The sequence below is a fragment of the Pempheris klunzingeri genome, chromosome 22 (genome assembly GCF_042242105.1).
Source record: "Pempheris klunzingeri isolate RE-2024b chromosome 22, fPemKlu1.hap1, whole genome shotgun sequence".
Taxonomy (NCBI): domain Eukaryota; kingdom Metazoa; phylum Chordata; class Actinopteri; order Acropomatiformes; family Pempheridae; genus Pempheris; species Pempheris klunzingeri.
Genome location: NC_092033.1, coordinates 17,468,687 through 17,494,407, shown reverse-complemented (window position 1 = coordinate 17,494,407; position 25,721 = coordinate 17,468,687). Strand labels below are relative to the sequence as shown.

General features: G+C 43.4%; 2 protein-coding genes across 4 annotated transcripts in view; one reads left to right on the top strand and one right to left on the bottom strand.

Moving 5' to 3' along the window:
• Positions 1–7,089: 7,089 nt before the first annotated feature.
• mrps33 (mitochondrial ribosomal protein S33) lies at positions 7,090–9,324 on the bottom strand. Of its 3 annotated transcripts, none has more exons than XM_070854033.1 (3): positions 9,253–9,324; positions 7,760–7,979; positions 7,090–7,544 (listed from the first exon to the last, which is right to left on the bottom strand). In XM_070854033.1, the coding sequence occupies exons 2-3, from the start codon at positions 7,972–7,974 to the stop codon at positions 7,439–7,441; spliced, it is 321 nt and encodes a 106-aa protein (XP_070710134.1). In that variant the 5' UTR covers positions 7,975–7,979; positions 9,253–9,324; the 3' UTR covers positions 7,090–7,438. The 3 variants fall into 3 exon arrangements, with proteins under 3 accessions (XP_070710134.1, XP_070710135.1, XP_070710136.1); XM_070854034.1 differs by having other exon boundaries at positions 9,257–9,315; XM_070854035.1 differs by lacking the exon at positions 9,253–9,324 and adding an exon at positions 8,971–9,094.
• Positions 9,325–15,768: 6,444 nt separating this feature from the next.
• Positions 15,769–25,721, top strand: part of tmem178bb (transmembrane protein 178Bb) — an 82,708-nt gene continuing 72,755 nt past the window's right edge. The window contains exon 1 of the mRNA XM_070854078.1: positions 15,769–16,153. Within this exon, the coding sequence (XP_070710179.1) occupies positions 15,814–16,153 (340 nt within the window). The 5' untranslated portion in view covers positions 15,769–15,813. The remainder of the gene's footprint in view (positions 16,154–25,721) is intronic.

Below are 25,721 nucleotides of genomic sequence, written 5' to 3'. Positions count from 1 at the left end.
AGTAAAATAACTGGCACTACTCAAGAAACCCTACAGGACATTTAGAACAAACAGCTTTACAAGAAAGCAAAATCCATCCTGTCCGACTGTTCCCATCCCTTACATCATCAGTTTCAGGTTCTTCCATCCGGTTCACTGCTCAGACTTCCACTAGCAAAAACAAACAGATACAAACACTCTTTTGTTCCATCTGCCATCACCTTACTCAACACCAAGAGGAAAAGGTAGCCTGCCTGTAGTGTTTTGTTTTGTTTGATGTGATTTTCTATTTACTTTATTGTTTCAAGTGTGCATGTATTTTATGTTATGTTATGCTTCCACTGCTGCACAACCAATTGCCCCATCGGGGACAAATAAAGTCATTGATTGATTCTCTTCTCGGACGTCTTCCTCCCGGCAGGTCATCCACAGCCACCTCAAATTTGGTCAAAACATTCCCAGGACTTTGACGATGATGCTACGTTGTGAAGCTCTCCATCAAATGCCGTCGCCGTGGCGATGCCTCGTTTGCCATGAAACGGGAAGTTGCTGTTAAATGGCCGGGCACCTCACCAAACTTGGCACACGCATCAGGAGGTGTAAAATGAGTCATCTGATCTGGTTTATGGGTTTGGGTGTGTCAAACGGCTCAACGGCGCCCCCTACCACGCTGCAACGTGCTGCGTTTGACCTACATTTATGAAATTCGCCGAGTATATAGAGAATAAAAAAAGTCTCCTGGAGCCATGTCCTTAACAAGAAAAGCGCTATTTTGAATTAAGTGTGAAGTGTGAAGTTACTGCGTTGTAAATCTTCTGAGTTTCAGTGTAACAGTGTGGTTGTGGGAGGTGAAAATATAATGTATACCGATATAACGGCACTAAATTTTTTCTGCACTCATTTCATTGGCCACCAGCGGGCAGTGCTGGCTTTCTAATGGATGTAAATCTCTGGAAGAAACTCAGCATGTAATTTTCAGTGTATATCAACTCTACCGACAATCCCGGCTTTTCTAATTGCTCCCCCAATTTCACATGCTGGATGCACATGCAGCGAAAGCCACCAACCAACCAACAGGAGGTCAGCTTCACGTGACATTACATTTACATTTTTTAATCTCACTTCCACTCAAAAACTCCGGCAGCAAATCCACAACTGCAAACACAGACTCCTGTCTGACTCTACAACCAGCACTGCTCCCAGTAGACCACACTGTACCACACTGTACCAAAACTGACAATAACAGCGCTATAATGTACACCAGCTGTACAATATATTTATTCAGAATCATTCTGTGTAACATATTTATTCATCTTTTTACCTGTGAAGGCTCAGCTATCCTGGATTGCCACAAACCGCATTGACAGCTGCCTGGTTCGTGTCAAAGCGGCTTTGCTTCTGTCCGTTACAGTCAATTCAATTCAATATGTTTTATTGGCATGAATGTAAGACAGTATTGCCAAAGCATCAAGTAATGATGAGATTACTGTAATAAGAAAAAAGTAGTTCAGAGTTCAAAGTCAAGAAAGTAGAACATCTGTATGTGTGTTTGTGTAAAATGAGTATTTTTATTTCTAATGATTATATTGCCTTGTGTCACGTTCTTTTTTTCATTTCTGTTTCGAGCTATCCAGTCACAAGCAGCACAGTAAAAACAGTTTTAAAAGGATCAACAGGAATTCATTGAGATTCACCAATATATTTCCTTTTAAAAAATATGAAGTTAATGTACAAATGATGATATACACGTTGGAAATTAGAGGCACGGATACAAAAACACGTTTACAGATACAGATCACTTTGCATTTATTTGTGCATCATAATTTGAGTAATGAGTAATGTGACATGATGTTTGTTTGTGAATACTAATGAGACTTGCATTGGATCCTCATATTTTTTTGCTCTTCAGAGGCTGAAGCCATTGCTGCTGCTAAAGTATTTGGAAAAAGGCTAAAAAATGTTATACATGTACATCTCGGTCCTCTCTTTTTTTTAATGACTCTTCCTCGCTCTTTGATGCTCTTCATTTTTTATGTTTGGTGTTGTTAAATAATCTGTGCTTCAATTTTTGTATACTTGTTCTCTGTCTTCTGTATATTGTCCATGTGTTAAAACAAAATCTGGTCTAGTCAAGACTGTTGTCTTGAAATGATAATAATAAGTACAGGGCCCCATGCAGGTCTGGTGTGTGTCAAGTTAGTTGGTGGTAATTTGATTAATCACAACTTTATTTTCTGAAGATTCACTATGTGAGCATAAAATAAACTCCATTATTAAAGATACATCAATACTAGATGTCAAAAAAAGCTCAAGTTAAGAATGTTTAACCAAAATCTATTCACTTCTCATGAATGCGCCTCTCTCTGGTCCTCTATATGGCTGTTCAAATGTCTTCTTTCGCTGCAAAATACAGCTAATACAGTAAAAAATACTGCAAAGAACCCATTATTCTCAAAGCTGAACCCCAACTTGCATGAGTGTGAAAGGAAAATTAGATCCCCATCACACTGGACATCACTAAAATTTGGCATCTTATATTAGAAAAATCCATTCACACAACTCCAGACCACACAAGCTTTCTGAAGACATTTATTGCATCATGATTACATGACTCATTCACTGTAATTTCATCCTGCTCCTTCTAAGCAGATATTATCAAAATCATTATTTTGACCATCAGGCAAAAGACCAGACGACAAACTGGTAAAGTAGGGTCCATCTCACAGTAGGGTCCATCTTACTCAACAGTCCACTTGCCAGCAATGTGAACCTGAAAATGCTGTAAGCCCAAAACTTTTCTATTAGAAATGTTCAGTGTGGGTCCCCAGCATTATGAAACCACAGGATACTAACTTGCATATATTTTCCATAATTAACATTTATTTGTATAGTCATCTATCAATATTTCACAGCTTGGCCAATGGACTGGGGATGTGAACCTGGGAGCTGTGTTGTCGGGGGCTGTAGCCCCTGGTAGGGTCTCCCAAGGCAAAGTGGTTCCGGGGGGGCAGACTAAGAGCGGTTCAAAAAATCCCTGTATGAACTGGAGCCAGAAATCCAGTGTTCCCTCGTTCATGTTAGGAAAACCGGGGCCCCCTTCTGGAGCCAGACCAGGGAGGGGAGCTCACTGGCAAGCGTCTGGTGGCCGGGCCTGGATCCACGGGGCCCAGCCGAATAAAGCGGAACCGCCACCCTGTGGGCTCACCACCTGCAGGGGCCTTTACAGGGGTTGGGTGCGTGTCAAGCCGGGCGATGGGCCAAGGCGGGGTCCTGCTCTGGAACCAAACTCCTGGAGAGGGGCTGGACTTTCTCCATTTACAGTCCTTCCCCTATTTTGATCTGGACGGTCCTTCCCCTATTTTGATGGGCAGGTTGGAGTTCTCCCCGGTCAGTGAGAGGGGGTTGCTGGGGAGAAGGCTCTGACTGTTCCGTCTGGGGACTCCATAGTTCTACTGGGACACTTCAACGCTCACGTGGGTAATGATGGCGAAACCTGGATGGGGGTGACAGGGAGGAACGGTCTGCCTGACCTGAACCACAGCGGTGCTTTGTTATTGGACTTCTGTGCTAGGTATGGATTGGCCTTAACGAACACCGCGTTCGAGCACAGGGCGGTTCATAAGTGCACATGGTACCAGACCACCTTAGGCCAAAGATCTACGATCGACTTTGTGGTCGTGTCATCGGATCTTCGGCCGTATGTCTTGGACACTCAGGTGAAGAGAGAAGCTGTCAACTGATCACCACTTGGTGGCGAGTTGGATCAGAGCTCTGGGGGTGCACATGAGTGAGGACCTCTCCTGGACCACCAACACTGCATCACTGGTGAAGAAGGCACAGCGGCGCCTCTGCTTCCTTCGCAAACTCAAGCGAGCGAAAGCCCCCACACCCATCATGTACACTTTCTACCGGGGCACCATCGAGGGCATCCTGACCAGCTGTGTCACTGTGTGGGGCGGGAGCTGCACTGACTACAACAGGAAAGCCCTGCAGCGCATAGTGAACACAGCTGGAAGGATCATTGGTGCCCCACTCCCCTCCCTGCCAGACATACACACCACCCGCCTCACCCGCAAAGCGTCCATGATTGTGAGTGACGCCAGCCACCCTGCACACAGTCTGTTCAGCCTCCTGCCCTCAGGGAGAAGGTATCGGAGCCTCCGTGCCCACTCCTCCAGAGTCACGAGCAGCTTCATACACCAGGCTGTCAGGATGCTGAACTCTCTCCCCACTCTCCCACTCCCTCCTCTCTGGCCCCCCCTCGCCCCCAAAACACTCTGGACTCCGAACCCTGTCTTTTTGTACAACTACTATTTTTGCACTATTGCTATTTTTGCACTGTTACAGTAAAACACATCATGCTGCTGTTGTGTTATATACGGACTGGTTTGCACTACACTGTACAGAAACCTCTGCTGCTATTCTTTCTACATACACATATATTTATACATTTCAGTTTTATGCCTTTTTAATCTTTTTCATCTTTACCAGTTCAGCACTAGTAAATATATCTGTGTGCACTTTATTGTTTAATGTGCACTTTCTTATTATTTTTGTTTCATTTCTGTCACTGTGTGATAGTGAGAAATGTCTTCTCGATTCCTCTGTATGTCTGGTACATGTGGAGAAATTGACAATAAAGCTGACTTTGACTTTGGGAGAAGAGCTGGACTCTCCACAGCAGAGATGCCGATCCTAGAGGAGGCTGGGGACACGGAACTGAGGCACTTGCACTTGCACTCGAGTATTTAATGCTACTTTCTACTTCTACAACACTGCATCCGGGAGAGAAACATTATACTTTTTACTCCACTACATTTATTTAACAGCTTTAGCTGCTAGTTTTTTTCAGAGCAGATGCAGAGTTTATGTAGAGCTGAAATAAATGTTTGTATTTCTTTTGGTTGTGTCCAGTTCCTTTCTGAGCGCGGTGTATACGGTCTGTACAAGAGTATCAGTGGTGGTGCATATATCATCTTTAATCTTCGTTTCATAGGGCTGTAATGGCAGCTAATACTGCACGGGTCGGTGGGACTGCCTCCTCATTCACCGTATCGGGTATAAATAAATTGCATTATTACTATTATTATTATTGTCACACAGCACTTTAGAACGGATATATAAGCATTTAGTGTATTAATAATAGCAAAGTTCCTGGAGTTCTCAGAGACATTTCTCACTCTTTCATTGCTCAACAGCCTCCCGCATGAAACATAATCTGGTTTTAATATGGTGACCAGGCGTTAGGTAGATTGGCTGCAGCAGGGCACCTGGAAACATGGGATTACAGCCAGGTGTTGATTGAGCATGGAATTCCTCTTAATGCATTATTTTCTCTTCATTTTCATCATTAATTTTCATCATTAAGTTCATGGTTTTTCTAAAAGTTTCTGATAGCCATGAAATATTTGCCTTTGTTAAGATAAGGGTTAATTTATAGCCTACCAATGCATAATAATCAGAGAGGGTTTGTAAACAGCTCATTTGACTACCTGACTATTCCCTTAATATAAGCTGTTATTAACCCTGTCATCTTAAAGCAGCTTCCAGATCAAAATAGGGGAAGGAAAGGAGAAGAAATGACTAAAACTGATTTGTTAACAGTATTTCTGCGTATTTATCTGATTGATGGCATGAAGTATGCCTATAATCATGTTTAGATACTATCTGGAGACCAACAGCAAAGAAACTAATTTGGAAAAATCGGTCGGTGGTCTACCCTCTTAAGAGTGTTCTGTCACTTGTCAGAGGCATTTCTTCATCATAGGTCATGCGACATAGATATGTTGACTTTAGGTGTGCCCGGGACACTGCCAACCTCAGCAGTGTGTGTGTGTGTGTGTGTGTGTGTGTGTGTGTGTGTGTGTGTGTGTGTGTGCATCGTGGAACTTGTTTTTTTGGCTTTTCTTCAGGTGTCCATGTTAACAGTTTAGAAAAGCTACAGAGCTCCGCTGCAGCTCATAGAGTGAGTCTCACCAATTACTTCTGTGAACAAAATTAGACGGTGAAAACCTGTAAAAGTCATATTTACAGCATGCCGGCAGCATCATACACCTGTCGCTACATTTTCAACCTATGTACTGTGCGTGTATGACATAAACTAAACTCTCTGTGTATCAGCTTAGAATTAAAAGCCCTCTAGCATTTCTGTTGACAGACTGTCTTTATTTGTTAGCATTGCTTTTTATTTGATGGCCATTGTCAAAGACACACTCAGTGAGAATAGAATGACTGGCTGACAGACAGACAGACAGACAGCACTGCAGCAGCCACACTGTCTTTGTGGACACCACACTGGTGCGAGCTGCAGCAGTTCAGCGACGTAGCCGTCATGCACAGTTAGAAGTAGGCGGTGCAGCCATTCGGCTTCAGTAGAACCGGCTCCACACCGACCATTAGAATGCTGGTATTATGATGTCATGATCCTTCCTTCTTTTTCAGCTTCCCTGGCTTTGTGTATCTCCTGTGCTGTTTCTGTGTGTGTGCCTGTGAAGAGGGCATGGCATCAGTTCATTCTCCTCCGCTCCCCGTCTGAGGAAACTTGTATACCAGAAAACTGTTGAATAATTGATAGCAGGTGTAACTGCAAGGTTTGTCTCAGTCTGTTTCTGAAAACTAGATGCCATATGGCCTTGATGGTTTTGAAATTAAACCAACACATTAACAAATAGTCTTGGATATTATTTGTCACTGCAATAAGGAAAATCCCTTTCAAGCTGACAGCTAGGATTTGGTTTTATAAAATCTGTAATTCACAGGAGAGAATCAAAGTTCAAAAATGCTCTCAAATAATAGTATTTGCATTTAAAGATACTTCTTTTCTGTTGATTCCTCATTAATGATTTATTTTGAAATTTATTTTTGTCTCAAGAAATAAATGTCATTAATCACAATTACAGCAAATTTTTAAATTTAATATTTAAAGTATATTTAGCTGATCATATTTCTGTACATAGAATGCAGAGCTTTTACTTGTAATGGAGTATTTTCCCTTGTGGTATTGCTACCAGTCTGTGTACTGTATTGTGGTTTCACTGCAGTAATTTTAAACGGCAGGCAAAAAGAACTTTGTAATATTTTATTTTGAAAACATAAAAGATTTTTCTTCACATCATTTTCCAGCCATTTTATTAACAGTTAACCAAACACCAGCGAACACTTCCTCCCACAAGGAGGTACAATATAGCTGCAACAGACAGATATAAAAAAAAAAAAAAAACATGACCACAGGGTACTTATTGTTGTTCATGCTCTCTGATGATCACAATTACCGGCTTGAAAGTCACCTATTAGCATGTGACTGGTTGTTTGTGGGTCTATACTGCAACATGACAGTCCTGACCAGCTCAATGGAATCTTCATTATGACAGTGTGGACAGTCCAGCACTGTTCGCCTCCATGAAAATAAAAATGAGATCATTAGTCCCGTGTAAAGACGGACCACTCGAACAGTTGCAGTTCATTTCTTCTTGGTTGCCCTCTTCCCCTCTCCTTTCTTTGGCCTCCCTTTTCCTCTCAGCTTCCTCAGGCGACACATCTCCTCCTTGAAGTCCTCGTGCTCGTCTCTGAAAAGGGAAAACGTTTCCTTCAGACTTTCACTGAGCAGTAGGGTCCACGCTAACGCTAATGTTTCTCTACTAAACTGCAACACCGTTCTCACTCACTGATAAATTCTACTGTGCCACTTGTTTTTTTGACCGCCGTTAAGCTGCCACCAATGAGACTCAACATTTCCTGCACAGATGGATCACAGTAAAAATGTATTCATTCATTACAGTACCTGAACAGTCCCATGAACCTGAGCTTCTGGGTCATGGCGTAGTAGATCTTGTGCTGCGGGTACCAGTCAATAACGTCCGGTCTCTTGGCCATGGGGGGCTCCTGGAACAGCTGGACCACCTTCATGGATCTGGAGTCTGTTGGATGCACAACCTCCCCGAAGATCTGCGCGCTGAGCCTCGCCATGCGCGTGGCGTAGCTGGACACGCGAGCCATGACGGCTGAACGGAGCAGAGAGAAGACTTAATGAATTCCATATCACACGCGGGACACGATGGAGCATGAGACACTATTTGAACATCATACAGTAATCATTACATCAGCTGCACCCTATTGAGAGGTGGATTGGCTGGCCAGACACCGGCATGTGGATCTGAGTCCACACTGCCAGGCAGCGGGCTAGCTTTACCATCAACCATTACTCAGATTTGGGAAAAATTATAGGTGCTTTACAACTTTAATTTGAGGTTCTTGCATGATCCAAACCAGACTGGTTGTGGATTTTTAAAAAGGCGATATAATAATGATAGCTGCTGATAGCAGATTCTGCCGTCATCACGATCGATGGGGGCTGAGCAGCAATCCGCCACTATGGGAGCCAGTTCTGCCAAACAGGACAGGCCGGAAAACATCCTACTGGAGCCCATTAATCAGCTGATCGGTCAACATCTAACACAAACAGCAAAGAGGAGGAGTGAACGGGGATTTTTGAGTTTCATATACACATTTATTGTTATAGAGTTTAAAAGAATCTGACACTTATCCAATGGGGGACGTGCATTTCAAGCCAAAATGTGCCAAAAATGTCTTTATTTTTCGGACCAACAGTCCAAAACCCAAACATGTTATTAAGAAAAGAGAAGAATCCTAATAAAGAGAAGAATCCTTGTGTGAAATTGCATGTTTTCTATATATAATATTTTGGCTTTCACTGTTGCTATTTGACAGTTTTTACAGTAACTTCCACAAACATTTTCACAGTGTGAGATCTGTGTGTTGTCCCTCTCCTTAGCTGTACATCTGTCTGTCTGTTTAATCCCGTGGTTTGTGGGAAAAATCACAGAGAGCAAATACAAACTCTTTGTCTCTAATGTTGCCAGCCTGAATGTGAGCTCATGGTAGATATGTTGTTAGTGTTGTATTAAGCTCAGACTGTGCTAACATGAAACCCCCTCAGTCCTCTTTAAAAGGAACAACATGGCGTCGTCTTACCTGTACTCTATAGCCCTGTAGCCTGTGGGAAAGTAGATACCGTTCAGCGAAACGCTGGAAAACTTAAACTCTTGTTGAATGACAACTATGGTTCAGTCATTTCTACGCGTTAACCTTCCGCCGCCATACTGACTTCCCAGACAACACCGCGCCTGACTCGTTTCCCGTGAAGCTAACTGGTTAGTTTTTCACTTCCCGTTTTGAACTATTAAAGTGGCATTTTATTTCCGTCAGTGTTTTTTTTTTAAACGCATAAGTGTGTCAATTAGTCGCCATTAAGACTTACATTCAGGCAGGCTGTCCTTCCTATTGCAGTCGGATGTTTCCTTTAAGCGACCGAGCGCTGGCCGGAAGTCCGTCGCTGTAAAGAGTCCTCCGGGTTTGACAGGCTGTGCACAGAGTTCCAGTCAACGCTGCCTGAAAATGTCATTTATGTGTCATTAACCCTTTCATGCATGAATTATGTTTTTTTTACTAAGTGTTTTTATTCATCTTTAGGCATGAAAAACAAGGTTTGAACTTTATCTTTTTTTTTCAACCCAGATTTTATAAAGATATATTTACATGTCCAGTGGTTGAAATATAGCTAGAGATGCATGATGTACAATTCAGTGGACATTATTATATTTATAATATAGAATAATAACTGAAAAAGTAGGCAATGAAATAACGTTAATAAGGTTATTTTAAAATACATTGTAGCATACTAACTAACAGTATGAGCACATTTTCCAACAATATCTCACCCTCTCACCCATGAACTATGCTAATCGTCGCCCCTCCCAAACTGATCGACAGTGCTGCAGGCTCACTGCGGATGACGCCCCCCTAAAAAAGAAGACAATCAAACAAAAGAAACGACCTTAGCAAACACTTGACAAGAGATGGTATTCTACCAAATTGGAAGAACCCTGCTTAGTATGGCAAGATAGTCTTTAAGGATATAGGAAGGCCTTCTGTAATACCAGAGCTGCCTATTACTCCTCATTAATAAATGAATATAAAAACAGCCCTAGGTTCCTGTTCAGCACATTAGCCAGGCTGACAAAGAGCCAGAGCTCTATTGATCCATGTATTCTTATAGAACTTAGTAGTAATGACTTCATTAGCTTCTTTAATGTTAAAATTCTTACTAAATCGTCAACTTTTCTGCTAGACCCCATCCCTACTAGGCTGCTTAAGGAAGTCCTACCCTTAATTACCATGTCTAGAGCGAACCATAGCACGAAGACAGCCTATCTGATGGGTGAAGGTTACAAATGACCTCCTTACGCCATCAGACTGAGGACTTCTCTGCATTTGATATCATTGACCATCACATCCTATTACAGAGACCGGAACACTTCATTGGCATAAAAGGAGCTGCATTAAGCTGATTTAAGTCCAATTTATCAGATCGATTTCAGTTTGTACATGTTAACGATCAGTCCTCCATCCACACTAAAGCTAGACATGGAGCTCCACAAGATTCAGTACTCAGATCAATACTGTTCACTTTATATATGCTTCCTTTGGATATTGTTATCAGGCCCATCCCATCCATCTGAATGATGCAGAAAAACTAGTCCACACATTTGTCTTTACCAAGTTGAATTATTGCAATTCCTTATTATCAGGCTGGCCCAATCAGTCTGTAAAGACTGTCCAGCTAGTTTGAGAACACTTCTCCACATGTACTGAAAAGAACTAAGAGAAGAGATCATATTTCTCCCACAGTAGCTTCTCTTCATTGGCTTCCAATAAAATCTAGAATAGAGTTTTAAATCCTTCTCCTCACCTACAAGGTTCTTAATGGTCAGGCTCCATCATATCTTAAAGAACTCATAGTACCGTACATAAAGCTTATAGTTTAGGGCTGGCTCAGGCCTGCCTAGATGAGCCCCTAGTACTACGATAAAGCTTCTAACAATAAATGTGTGAGCCAGTAGCTGGTACACACAGCTGGTAACTGGTGAGAAAGTGAGCGGGTTGGAATAGGGGCTGGTCGCTGGCCTACCAGCTGTCACTAACCTTGCTCAAGCTAGCACCATCATCAGATCAACTAGCACTTGGCCAGTTCACCACAAAAATAAATGTTAAACATTATATAGCTCAAACTTTTAAATATCCAAATATATCTGCAAATATACCTATAACCTAGTTAGTAAGTTAGGACTCACTGTGTGAAACAGTGCAAGTCTAAGAGTAGATCCTACAAAAATATTAGTAGTCTATAAATCTGGATCAGTGTGCAAGTGTGCAAGTGTGCAAGTGTGCAAGTGTGCAAGTGTGCAAGTGTGCAAGTGTGCAAGTGTGCAAGTGTGCAAGTGTGCAAGTGTGCAAGTGTGCAAGTGTGCAGCCCCCACCTCTCTGTCAAGGCAGCCAACTCTCTACTCATTATATAGGGCGTTCAATTCACACCTTGCTCACTTCAGCTCTACCATTCTGCAGCATGGTGACCTGTTCTGTACCCTGAATGCAAACAAATCTGCAAACATCATCCTGGTACACATTACAAACTTCTAGGCGTTTCCAAAGATCTCCCTGCAAGCTAAACAAGTGAAATCAATACTAGTTGATGCGTTTTAACACCAAAAGAAACATTTATCAAAAGGAAAAAACCCTCCACTTGGTCTGACCCAATGATGTCACTCTGACATCACCAACACCATAAATTGGGGAAGTGCTGGGCCGGCCTCCTCTCGAACACTCCTCCCGCATGGTGAGCCAGAACAAACACAGAAAGGTGAGTATGAACAGAGGAACAAACAATTGGACCACATTTGACCTGGAACTTATTAAAAGATGACTGTTTCACTTTTATCCTTCCTGTGATGGATGGAAACTGTAACAGAATACTGACGCAAACAAACCCGGGATAGTATGTGCTCCAGTGTTCCGCTGTGGCCTGGTTAGATTAAAGCAAAATACACATGAGGAAAACAGTATGTAGCATGAAGGTGTCCAGGGACAAGTGGTGAGGAGAAGTGAGCGCTCTCACCCACTTTGTCACAAGTACCAGTTTTCTTTCACTCTGTAGTCCCACTCATCCCAAACCATCTTAATTGGGTTCAGGTCAGGTGATTGTGGAGGCCTGGTCATCTGACGCAGCCCTCCATCACTCTCCTTCCTGGTTAAATAGTCCTCACACAGTCTGGAGGAGTGTTCGGGCTCATTGTTCTGTTGAAGAACAAATGATGGTCCTACAAAGCGCAAACAGATGGGATGGCATGTAGCTGCAGAATGCTGTGGTAGCCATGCTGGTTAAGTTTGCCTTGACTTTTGAATAGTGTCACCAGCTCCTTCATGCTTCATGGTGGGTGGAAACAAAAATCTCAAAATCTCAGAGTACAGATCTCCACTGGTCTAATATTAATTCCTTTTCTTTCTTTGCCCAAGCACTTTTCTTCTTCTTCTTCTTCTTCCTCAATAGTTGCTTCCTTGCAGTATTTCGGCCATGCCGCCCTGATTCCCACAGTCCCCTCTGAACAGCTGATGTTGAGATGTTTCTGCTACTTGAACAGTGAAACATTTATGTGGCTCTAATCTGAGGAGCTGTTAACTTGTGGTTTCTGAGGCTGTTAACTCTGATGAACTTATCCTCTGCAGCAGAGAGTAACTCTTTGTCTTCCTTTCCTGGGGGGTCCTCATGAGAGCCAGTTTCACCGGAGCGTTTTCACAGGCTGCACTCAACCGAACATTCAAAGTTCTTGAAATTTTCCCAACTGACTGCTGCTAACGTCTTTAAGTAATGATGGACTGTGGTTTGTTCTGTACGTGTCGTAATAAAAATGCTCTGCTCAGTCCACATGGCGGCAGCATCCTTACAACTTCTCAACAGAAGAGGGCACCAGATATGAAGAAACATTAAAGTGCAGCCACAGAGCCTTGGGGGACATTTTCAAAGCTTCATCTGCACAGCATAGTGGGACTGCCTGTCAGGAAACACGGGGGGGGGGGCAAAGTACCCTGAAGATGAACCTCCAAGCAAGAGTTGATAACAATAATATATCACCGTACAGTCAGCCTTACTGTAGTGCACTGTTTTCTCTCCCCTGGAAGCAGCGGGGGGGGGGGTATTGTAATAGTATTAAGAGAAGCAGTTACACTATGATTATACAAAATGCACTTTTTAATGTGTAAAAATGCTCTGTTCAAATTTGGCCCCACTTGTGACATCATATGCAGGGATCTGTTGAACATGCGACCTCCTTAACCCCTTCAGCAGGCTGACGGTCCCACCCACTGGAAACCTGAACCCACCTTGCTGATGTTGGATGGATGGATGGATCAGTGTCAGTTGTCCCAGTTGTCTTCAGACTTGGAAGCTGTAAGTTTTGCCGTGTTTTGCTGTTTATTCGCTTTACTTACGCAATTAAACACAACGCCGGGAGAGCTGGGGCTAATGCTAAGTATTCCAATTTTCTCGCTGACTTTTCTCCAGGTATCAAAGACCCCCGGGGCCCTCAGACCACCAGCCTGGCTACCCTATGTTTGATTAACGGTCAGGACGCCAGGACAGCCTATCAGCGTTGAGATTCCCCTCATGGGTACATTCACTGAAGATAAGATAAGATGCACCTTCATTCATCACATGTACACAGCAGCTACATACGGAAATAACTGACTTCCAGTGAAAAGAAATAAAAAATACAAAAATAGAATAAAATATACAAAATAGAATGCAAATGTACAAAATAGAATGCAAATATGATGCAAATATACAAAATGTACACAAGGTAAATGGCATAAACAGTGTAGAAGGAAGCAGAAATGGTAAATACTGAAGTCATCTTTGTTTCTGCCAGGTGACTTTTTCAATGACGATGTATATTTTCAACTTGTGCGCTGCACAAATTCACGTCGTTCACATCTTTTGTGTCACCCACTGTGATTTAGTGTCTCTTCCCTTCTCTGCATTGACGTTGCATGTGATTCGCCCGTGGGGAAAATTCAGTTCACGTATAGTGGAAACACCTTTAGAATCGAAACCTGGTGACAGGTTTTGATTGATTTGTGGTGTTTAATCAGTCATATTCAATGTAACAGAGGCACACTTCAGATTTGAATCACATGTTCAGGTAGTTTAAACAGGAGCAGAAGGCCTGGTAGTAATGTTAAAATCAGTACAACAGGTACTATCAGAACTACAAGAAATCGTAGTGGTAGCAAAGGGTAAGTAGAAAGCAGCATCAAAAGTAGTGGCACACACTATAAAGTAGAATATAAAAATATGTGTTTAGCGTTGGTAGGGTTAGCACAGTTCTAATGAACCCTGGGGGGGGACACCTGGCCTTTGGGTCTCTGGTGACCTCACCATGTCTCATTGTTGTAGCATTTGTTCATGGAAACGAGATCGAGCACAGATCATCACAGACATGGCCTGCTATGGTAGTAAAAGCCCCACGTTCTCTGTAAATACTTTCAAATATTCAAAGTGCATAAGCAGTTGGGTGTTCTCCACTGGGGTGCACCAGCACACTAGTGCATAGGTGTTTTTAGAAAAGTGCCAAAATGAAGTCATGAGGAACAAGTTAATTCACAAAGTCATGAATAATTGGAATGATAGAATAAAGCACACGTCGTCAGGATTAGATGTGATCACAGAAACAAGTAACTTAATCCGGCCAGATCAGATTTCACAGAAAAAACACCACAATTGATTCTAGTTATTTGTAAAGGATTAATTGACAATATAATTTCAATTACATTTGTGAGTACATGTTAACAGTATAGTTATTTTAAGATGATAAAAGGTGTCTGTGTTAGGAAGGGTCATTTGATCTGACCCACTTTAAATGCTGAATATGTGAAATGCATGTAAGGAGAACAAATATTTGTGGATTTTATTTTTTATTTTTAGAATGTTTGCATTCAGATGAAATTCAATTTATAAGGAAATCCCATGGATCATGTAACTAATTACAACATTTGCCACGTAGGCTGAAACTGTATTCTACATTCCAAGGTAGAACCTAACTCTTACTATGGGTGAGGGGGGGGCAGGGGGGCAGGCTTTTTGAGGCCAAGGCACACAGCAGCGGTGCATGTAGTGTTACAGGCAGTAATAACGGAGGCTGAGGCGCTCTGTGCTGAATGAAGCATCGTGTGGCCTGCAGGCTCACACGCTGCTCCTCCAGACGCGCCGCCGTTGATTGGTCCTCTGTCGGCCTGCTCTGTAGCAACTGCCGTCATCCTATCAAACGTGCCGGGGATGGTGACTCTGCCGGCCGAGCCCTCTCTGCTCTCCTTCTGCTGATGGACTGCGGTCTTTGGGACACATCAGGTACGTTTAATAATCTAAACCAAGCTGGGCCCCATCATTTGAGGCGCGTAACGCTCCTGCTTATTATAAGGCATGTTGCAAAAAAAAAAAAAAAAAAAAAAAAAGAGGCTGCTGCACAATCCACTGCCCCAGTCTTTATCCACTGTGTTTGAATGGGCGGGTGATGCGTTTAAGGTGTATTCTGTGTAAAAATAGAACCTCCTATGTGCTTGATGACTAAACAGCAGACGGTGTGCTGATGTGCTTTGTGTGCATGCTGGTGTCGCCCTGCTCAGACGGATGGAGGCTGGAGATCTGGGGCTGATGTGAGATAAGCGTCCTCTGCAGCGCCGAGCACGCGGAGAAGACTCCGGAAAAACGCCGATCCCGAGGATTTTAACGGTTTTTTTTTTTTTGGTTTTGTTTGGCTTGCGGGCCGTGTCCACCGGATCGGTCCTCCCTCACACCGCACCGACTTCGACACCTCCGCGATGGCTTCGGCGCTGCTCTCCAGAGGGGATGTGAGCTGAAGTGGCGGAGGAGCCGCAGAGGAGTTGTCCGTCTGTCGAGGTGCTGATGCGGCTGTGACAGAGGCGAGGATGGCTGCCGGGAAGTTGCTGCTCTACGCCGGTCTCTCTCTTTCTCTCTGCGCCTTGGGCATGCTGGCCGTGGCGATGTGCTCCGACCACTGGTACGAGACCGACGCCAGGCGGTACAGGGAGCGGTGCCGAAGCTTCTCCAGCCGCCGCAAGGACCCGGGCTTCATTTACATCCCCAACAACAGCCTGCCGCTGCGGGCCAGCCGGAACCGGCGACAGCTGTTCGCCATGAGCGCCGCGGATGAGTGCAGCAGGCAGTATAACTCCACCAACATGGGGCTGTGGAGGAAGTGCCATCGACTGGGCTTCGACCAAGAAATCGAAGATCTCATCCGGAAAGGTAAGAACGGGGAATACACAGGTGATGAGGTGTTGTTGCAGAAACCAGCAGGTGTGCGTTTGACGCGCTGTGACATTTATCATGGAGAGAATCCAATGAGCATGTGACCACAGGAGGAACAAGGGCATCAGGCTGCTCTTCTTGGAGGCAAATGTTTTTTGACCCAAAGGTATGCCACCCCCAGAGGGAAGAAGAAGATGGGTGCTTGTTCATTGTGATGCTAGACAGATCAGCGGTGCCCCAGGTCTCGGGTTGGGTGCCCGACTCCTGCACAGGCAAATAATGACTTCATGATTTCTTTTTTTTTTAAATCATAATGTATGAATGAGCTCGCCAGTAAGCACTCAGCACTAGACCGGAAGGGAGGGCGGTGCAATGCTCTGCACGCTGGAACGACACAACCTTAATATGTGATGGACCAATATACAGTAATCCATGGGCGTCATATTCATGTTCAGGTGTATGCAGGGGTAGGGTGATTTCTCAAGAAGAGGCCTCAGTGGTGAGAAGTTGAAGTATGGGCTCCCAGGAAGGGGGTGGTGCAGGAGGAGCTCATTCATCAGACGAAAGAGCCAACGTGTGTGTGTGTATATGCATTGTGTTGTGGCATTTACAGAGCAGTGGACGCGTTACGTAACACGTGACAATGTTTTTCAGTGATGTCAAACCTCACCTTGGCACATCTATACTGCAATCTGACCAAACGAAAGGATTGTTTGTTCGTTACGTTTTCTAGAATTAACGCTTCAATCAAGTAGTTCCCGTCATTACATGGGCACGGCGGTTTAATTTGTAGCTCAAGTGCCTGCTCATGTAATGTAGTTCTGAAAAGTCAGGCTGTGAGCAGAGTAGCTGTGTAAAAGAATTGATGATGATGATGATGTCGCCCGTTGGTTGCTGTTATGAAGCCCTGACTTTGGCGTTTTGGGGCGTCACCAACTTGCTTTTTGGAACCAGAAGTGATGTTCCTTCTGCCAAGATCCCCGTGTCTGATTGGTTAGGTTTCTCCATGACCTGCCTCTGATCGGTTAGTCACCAGGTAGTCTCACCTCAAACCACGCTTATCGTCTCCTTTACTCGAAATGGGACCGCAATTTCCAATTTGATCACGCTGTATGGAAGAAGACTTGAAACTAGACTGAGACCGTAGCCTCATCAGGAAATAATCATAAAATTGGTTCAAAACTCAAATAGTTTCCACTTCTGTGTTTGTATTTGATGATACTACACAGGAAGGTTGTGTGTTTTAAAAAGGGAGGGAGACTGAGCTCTCTGATGGAGGCTGCTGGTCTGAGTCCAAGCTAGAAAAAGAGAGGGTGTGTGTGCACTCTCCGAATGTGTGTGTGTTTGTGTGTGCTGCAGCTGTGCCGTCCTTTGAGGACGCCTCAATGGCCTTGATGGCCTACCATCTGCAGTAATGGGCAGCCTGCAGTCAGTGTGCTCAGTGATCAGATATGAATGCCTCCATAGTGGGCTCGGATCTCTCCTAGCTCTCGGCTCCACCAGTGTGGAAAAGCACAGCGTCGCTATCACGGTGTCGTCATGGTGCGTCTGACAATAACTCCACATGGATGGGCCAATAAGGACCAAGTGTGGAGATAGAACACCGTTTATCCCCGTGCGCCCTGCACCTACAGTGGCGTGATCCATTAAAAAGCGATCATAAGTCACGTTTAGCTGCTGGAATGTGATGCACGGAAACTATTACTGCTGCTGCTGCTCATCTGCGCCGCTATTTCTGCCAGTGATGCTACTACTCCTACCGCTTCTACTTCCACTGCTACTACAACTTTCCCGAGTACATTCGCTGCTTCTGCTGCCCAACTCAGGGGTGCAAGCTCGTCGCCTCATCCTGAACTCAAATGAGGTTGTTTGTGAGATGCGTGTAGAGTTTTGGAGACTGGTGGATGCAAGGGGGGTCTTTTTTTCTTTTTTTTTTTTTTTGGCCAGATAAAAATAATGGCCTAACAGTGGGGGCGGTGGGAAACATAGGCTTGCCCTTAAGTTGCTTCCTCTCTGGTGGCAGAGTTTTATATTTTGAATACATCATTCAATAGTAGTATGAGCAGCAGGCGTAGCAGACCTCCATCATCATGGTAAGAAGAATAACCATGTGGTAACCCAAATGCTACACGGTCCCACTTGGGGTGGGGGTTACGGCACCAAAACAATGTGATAGGTTTAGAAAAAGATAAGAAAAGAAGTGTTATATTAGTTATGTTACATACGTGAGTTGAAATAAGTCAACGTTGACTTTTGGTTTCAGGAACAGTGGCCTGCTGGATGAAAAGCCCCGTGTTTCATCCATCCACCCACCCTGACCTCTGCCTTTGTCGCTCGTACTATGTCGCCCGCCTTTCTCTTTTGCTTCCATCATAATTAGAACGGCCGCTAAAGCTTGTTGCTGGACGATATGTAACGCAGTGTAAATATGGGCCGAACTAAGCCGCTTGCACAGGTGACCCATGTGGCTGCGTTTCACATGTGCTTATTCACCACGAAGAAGTTGAATGTAAAAATAAAAAAAACACATCGGTGCTTAACCCCCCGGAAACATTTCACCAGTGCTGTCATTTTCCAGTGAGGTCAGGCTGTTTAATTCTGTGGCTGCTTTTTTTATGTCTGGTCAGACCTTTTACGAGAGTGGAGGTGCTTTGGACTGAAGACCTCAATATTTCTAAAACCCTGACTGCAGCCCCACGGGTCAACAGGCTGTTCAGAGTAAATCTAGTATATTAGCAATGTGACATCGTATTCACAGCATCCAAGCGGAGGGAGAACATAATTCCTCTGAATTTACAGTTGCTTTAACTTACAAATGTCATGCTCCGTCTGCTGTTAACGTCCCTTGTGGGGGGAAAAAAAAACCTAATTCTAATTTTTTAGGGATTTTAAAAAGGTCAAAGGTCGGAACAAAGCACCACAAAGCCCTCCACATGCTGTTGGATTTTTATTACGTTTTAATCTCCAAAGTCAAATCACAGACATGCATACATGCTGCATGATTTCTTTATCTGCGTTGACTAACTGGCTTCATGCATCTGTTGTGTAATGGCTCCACGTTCTCCTGCGTCGTCTTGTGACGAACAGACCTTGTTAAATGACAGGAAACATTCGTGTGTTTGGTTGCCGCATATCTAAACCCCAGATGAGTAATTTCCTAGCCGCTGGAATCGCATAATGTTTTAATAAGCAGGATGATTGTTATATGGGAGGAATGAATGACAATCCAAAAGCATGTATCACATCTCTGTGAACAGATCAGTCCTGATTCACATTTAACGTATTTAACAATTCTTAAACTGGTAATCTCTCGATTCTTGTCCACCTCTCATCTGTAAGCATTTGGCCAGACAAGCAACATCCATTTATCTTATCTCAGAGGCATCGTCCATAACCACAGGCTGCATCAGTGTGTAGATTTATGGAGGGTAAAGGACAGAAGCAGTGGCAGTAGGTCAACACAAAACACTCAAACCTTCATTTCAGAGAGTAATGATGTATATGAATATGGAGTGGGAGTTATTCCAACAGTGTTTAGAGGGAATCTTACCAGTGTTCTCCTATTGCCAACAAATGCCATGAAAGGACTAGAACAATCAATGGGCTCCATTGGTGTCAAAAAACTATTGATGACACATCAGTTAGCCGCACTGTTGCACTGGGTGACATGTTACGTCATTGCCATGAACACACACACTGTAGTTTATATTATTATTATTATACTATTATTATTTTGTCACACATACACCATCCTGCTGCTCCAAATACTCACTAGAGCACCAAATGTGGATTCATCCGCCGCTGAAAGTAGTTCCCTGCAAACGGTTTGTTTGATTTAAAAACTACACTGGCTAGCTGTTACAAAATTAAACGATATGTTTGCAAATCAATATTTATGTCTTCAGAAGGAACAAATGGGCTTGAGCCACAGACAGGGTACGGAAGCCGCAAAGTATTAAGGGGAAGACTAATGCATTGATAATTTAGTGTTTGTCAACAATAAGAAAAATCTAGAATATTGTAGAATTATTCTTTATATTTATATTTTTCATACATGCACCCCCTTCTGGCACAATGGCAGTCTTCTTAACAAATACTATACAAAATACAATAGCGCACTAGACCACATTATAGGAAATCATCAGAGTGAACTTGTGATGCAGATGTTTTCACATATTTGAGTAGCTTTCCGCATTTTAATAAACATTAGGCTCAACACTTAACATTAGGCTTACTGTAGCCAATTATGTAGAAAGAATTGAAGAAAAAAAAAAACATATTTATAGTATGTCCGACCAGATGGATGTTATAGGTTGAGACTGACAAAAGAAAATATGACATGGGAACATTTCATATTGCATTCACATTTTGAATACAACTTTTATTTTTCACATCTTGTTGAGGCATGGATTGCACATTTCAGTAATATAGTCCTATAGGAAACATGGGATAAATTACTGTCAAATGTTTTTAGAGAGCCGGAGCCAATGGGCCAGAATTTGAGAGTTGGGGTACCACCCTGGTCTGGTTGCTAGCCGACCACAGGGCCATCACTTGGAGACAGACAACCACTCGCGCTCACGGGCAATTTAGAGTCACCAATTAACCTAACCTGGAGCTGGAGCACCCGGAGAAAACCCATGCAAGCACGGGGAGAACATGAAGCAGAAAGATCCCAGGTTCAAACCAGGAACCTTCTTGCTGTGAGGCAACAGTGCTAACTACTGTGCTGCCTGCATCATTTTCAAAGATAAGAAAATATTTGTTATGACAAAATGGATTCTGTAGAGATGAAATGTGTCCATAAGTTCTGTGACCCATTGTTTCAATGTTGGGATTTATTTCTTATTCCAAAATAACTAGATGGAGCTTATATGTATTGATTTATGTGAAGTTTCACCAAGATTAGTGAATGTGTACATAGAAGTACATACCGTGGAAGTCCTGGTTGAGCATTCCTGTGAAAATCAATCCACAGGAGTATTCTAACACAGAAAAGGATAGGATTATACTGAGTTGACCTGTAGGTGGTAGGGTTTCAGTGTACCCACCCTCTACTTTACATACTAGGTCACTGCCATACCAGCATCTGATCATTCACCACACGGCTCATGTTGATAATACAAACAGTTGGCACATGTTAACTCTGTGTCTGATTCCGTGACTGGGCATGATATGTGACAGCCTGCTTTAAGAGCAGCTCACTGACTGTCATTCTGTCTGTCATAAGGAAAAGCTCTTGTAGAGAGAGAGAGAGACAGACATCAGGCTACAAAGAGGTTTGGAATATATAATGAGAGGTAACAGAAAAAAGAAGGGAAGAGGAGCCAGGGAGGCTATGGTGATGAGGATGTCAGCGAAGCAGAGGATTACATTGAGGAGTAGGGGGGGGGATCGGTAGTCGGGGAGGTGAGGCCTCCTCATCTTGCACCATCTGTTGACCCTCTGTAAGCAAAAGGCTTTTCACGTCCTGATCAAGACATTCACAGTCCCACCCAAGCAAGGGCCAAGATTGGATTACCTTGCTCCCCAGGGGCCCCATATCATGGAGAGGGCTTAATTAAACCCTACAGGAGGCTAAAGGTGCTTGATAATGTCCCTGCGAATGAGCAACGCTGCTCATCTAATAGACACATTGAAGTGACTGGAGGCAGGTGGGGTGGTTGCTTTCATTTCCAGTTTGACTGGTTGTTGGATGATTATTAAGGGGTGATAGCTGCAAACAGATTTGCCTTCAAGGTTTAATTATAGTTAAGTAATCAATCAATCTTTATTTATATAGCGCCAATTCATAACAGTGTTCTCTCAAGACTCTTTACATAAAGAGCAGGTCTAGACCAAACTCTTTAATTAGAGAGAGACCCAACGATTCAGGAATTCTGTCGGTTTCTGTCGAGGTCCGTGTCAAACAAAAACCAAAATGACAGCAACTATATAAGAATATGACTAATAATGAGCAATATGTTAACAGTTAAAAACATGACTAATATTAGTACAATGCAGTCAATGATCCGCAGCAGTGATTCATGAAGCCAGAGAACTAGGACCAGGATCCACAGGAACCAGAGAACCACAGCAGGAGGACCAGGATCCACAGGAACCAGAGAACCACAGCAGGAGAACCAGGACCAGGATCCACAGGGACCAGAGAACCACAGCAGGAGAACCAGGACCAGGATCCACAGGGACCTGAGAGATGAGAAAAGCACAGAAAGGCTCCGGGGAAGAAACCAAGTTAGTAACAGACATTAAAGAGACATGAAGCATCAGGATGGAGAGGAAGAGGAGGAGAGAGGAGCCCAGTGCATCATGGTGCATCATCAAATTCAATTAATTGACTGTATTATGATGTAGACTATACAGACTGTAGGTCATAGCGGTGCTTTTGAAAGTTGTCTCTACAGTGTTTTTTTATTTGTCATGCCTAAAAGCAAAATGTAATATAAAAAAATCAGTAAGTAGAGATGTCCCTTGAGTTAGCGTCGGTTGGTGCTGAAGACTACAAGTTTAGAAAATGAAAAAAGGTCACGATGTCATAATGCAGGGAGCCGAGGGAGTCGATGCTTTTCAAAACATGTATAGATTTTTATCTCAGGCCATTTGTATGATATGCTTGAGACAAACTAGTCTGTACATAAATTTGAGAGGCAATATCGTCCTTTGTATTGTGTTGTACAGAGGAAAAAGTGGTCATACGCAGGATTGTCTGTCCTCCCCAGATCTGATGTCAATGAAATGTAGTCAAGTTACTCATGTCCAAGGTTATGGTGTGCGTTTCCATAGTAGTGTCCCAGCTGAGCCACTGTTGAGGGATGTAGGTTTGTTGCAGAGACAAAACACCAGCAATAAAACTACATTTGACTGCTAGGTGAAGTTACCCCCTTGATTCATCAAAGTCAGACTGCTGAGGCCTTATATTAGTGTCTGCTGAGCTTTAGAATGCATTTTTAAGACCGAATGACTGCAGATTGTCTCCTCCATCTCTTGCTGTGTACTGTGAGCATGGACAGGAGGAATGAATTCAGTGACCCATGACTCTTTCAACGTACTTTGGGCATTTTTGTATTGTCTTGCGGTGTATTCTGTCTTAAACCGGTTGAATCTGCAGCCAGGTGTGCTCCGATTAAGGCAGAGGTATTGTAGTGAGGTTATTTACCTGTGAAGATGGTCTGTTGTAGCCACAGCAGCAGACACGGGGGGGGGGGGGGGGGGGTTCTGTCGTCTTCCTGGAAACAGTTAAATTATTCAGACACATGTGGCAGCACTCCCTCGCTCATTAGTGCCCCTGCAATCTGCAGCCTAGCCGAGGAGCCTGCCTGCCTGCCTGCCTGCCTGCTAGGTGCTGCTGCAGCCATTTACACCCAGGAACTAATGAAACACAGGAACACCATAACCAGACTATTTTACTCCGTAGTCGATGTTGCAATCCAAACCAATATGACTGAAAATATTTGAAAGGTAAATCATAATGCAGAAGGAAAAAAAAAAAAAAAAACCTGTAGTGTAGTGAGTTAGTTTATTTTTATGTATTTACGATGCATTTTTGCTCCCAACTTGTAAAATGCGGCAGCTTGGTCATCTTTATCTTTCAAGCTATGATTGCTGTAGGTACCTATAGTTAGAATAAGCAATAATAAATATATAGCCTGGCGTCTGGTTAGACTTTGAAAATAACGCTTTCTGAGAAACATTTGATGAGTTTCAGATGTGCAGGTAATTGGTAAATGGAGTGTACTCGTCTTTTTGACCGCTCAAAGCACTGTAACCCTATGATCACAAATTCACCCATTCACAAACCATTCGAACATTGATGATACTGTAGGTTCTAATTAAGCAAACTCATCCTCATAAAACTCTGTGTCCGACGAACGGAACAAAAGCAGAACTGAACTGTGTTCATTTCAAAGCATGTCACCGTTTTGTTCCTGTATGATAATACATTAAATGTCTTATATATTTAAAAAATGACTTAATGAAATCAATTATTCCTCATCAGTCAGATGCAACCAGGGGTCCACTCTGAATTGAAGCTGTATCAGTGATATCAGCAAATATTGTATTGTCATTAATGATATTTTATCATTATATAAATTGTGATTCACAACCCTAATAACTAAAGTGATCTTTTACTAAACTTAACTAAGCGGTTTTGCTGCCTAAACCTGAGGAAACGTTTCACCATGTTAAGTCTCGTACATGATGTAACCTCTTTGATCGCTTGTGGCAGGTCCCCACCCATCCTATGGAAGGTGGTGGGGAAAAACCCTGTCGGAGCCATTTGGAAAATCAACCTATTCTGTTGTTTTTCTATGAGGACATGTTGCCATTATCTAGGTTTTAGTCAGCCAACCTACGTCGAATGGATTAATAGCATAGAATACATAATGTGACATCTTTCTTGAGTAGCTCACTCATCAGTACACTGTCCATTCAGTCAAACACGGTGCATACATCATGTTGGGACCTCACATTGTGGGAGAACAGAGAGCATAAAACCAAAAGCTTAAAACAACCTGGCCTCGTGGATATCACCTTTTTGGTTTGAGCCCATTTAAACCCTGGTGCTTCATGAGACGAGATCCACCGGAGCTTAGAGGGGATCCCCGTGACGTAGCCAGGACTTCACCGTGAATATTGAGCCAGTTTGCACTGAGGCCACACTGCGATGCGAGTTGCTACAAGGTGTTCTCCTCACCCGCTTGGTTTTTCTTTTTTTGTGTGTGTGTGTGTGTGTGTGTGTTCACTGAACACGTTTGGAGCCTGAGGAGAGACTGCCGTGCAAACCAGAAGGCAGAACCAGGTTAATGATGTGTTAATGCAAGCTTGATTGTCTGTGAGTTTTATTAATGGAACCAGTGAATCCTGTTTGTTGCCACCTAAAGATTTTGTTCTTGTGTACCTAAACGTTACAGTGGTCCGGCTGTCCTTTTGTGCTGTATGTCACACCGGTTAAAAGACTGTACCATGTACCATGGCGGGGGAACAGAGTTTGCACTTCAGGTGTGATGAATAAAAGAGACAGTTCCTGAGTCTTCCAGCTGCAGTTTGGATCCTCTTTTCCCTTCTTTGAGTGTTTCCCTCTGATTCTCTCCATCGCCCCTCACTCCTTACTAAACCACACATATATACAGACACGTCGCTTCACACGGTCACATATTTTATAGATAGCGTGGAAGCATAACTCTAGGCTTTGCCTGCCGCCTTTTGGTACCAGAGACGTGTTAATTCAACTCACTGTTATTCTTTCCATGCCGTCTGTTCGACTCTCGCGGGCATGTCCACCATCTTGAAACCACTCACATGAATATGTAAGCCATCTTGCCCTTTTCTCCTCCCTGCCCCTCTCTCTCACACACTCACACACACAATGCATGCTTTCTTGTTGTCTTTAGGTTTATTGTAGTGTTTGTTTGTGCTTGTAGTGTCATTGAATAGATGACGTCCTTAGATTGGACCCCCAGGCTTCTTAAGAAGATGATAACGGAGTTAACAAAGGTAGAGACTACAAAGCAACAGTTCAAACATGACTGTGAGAACACACACTCATGCGCTACCCTTGCCGCCG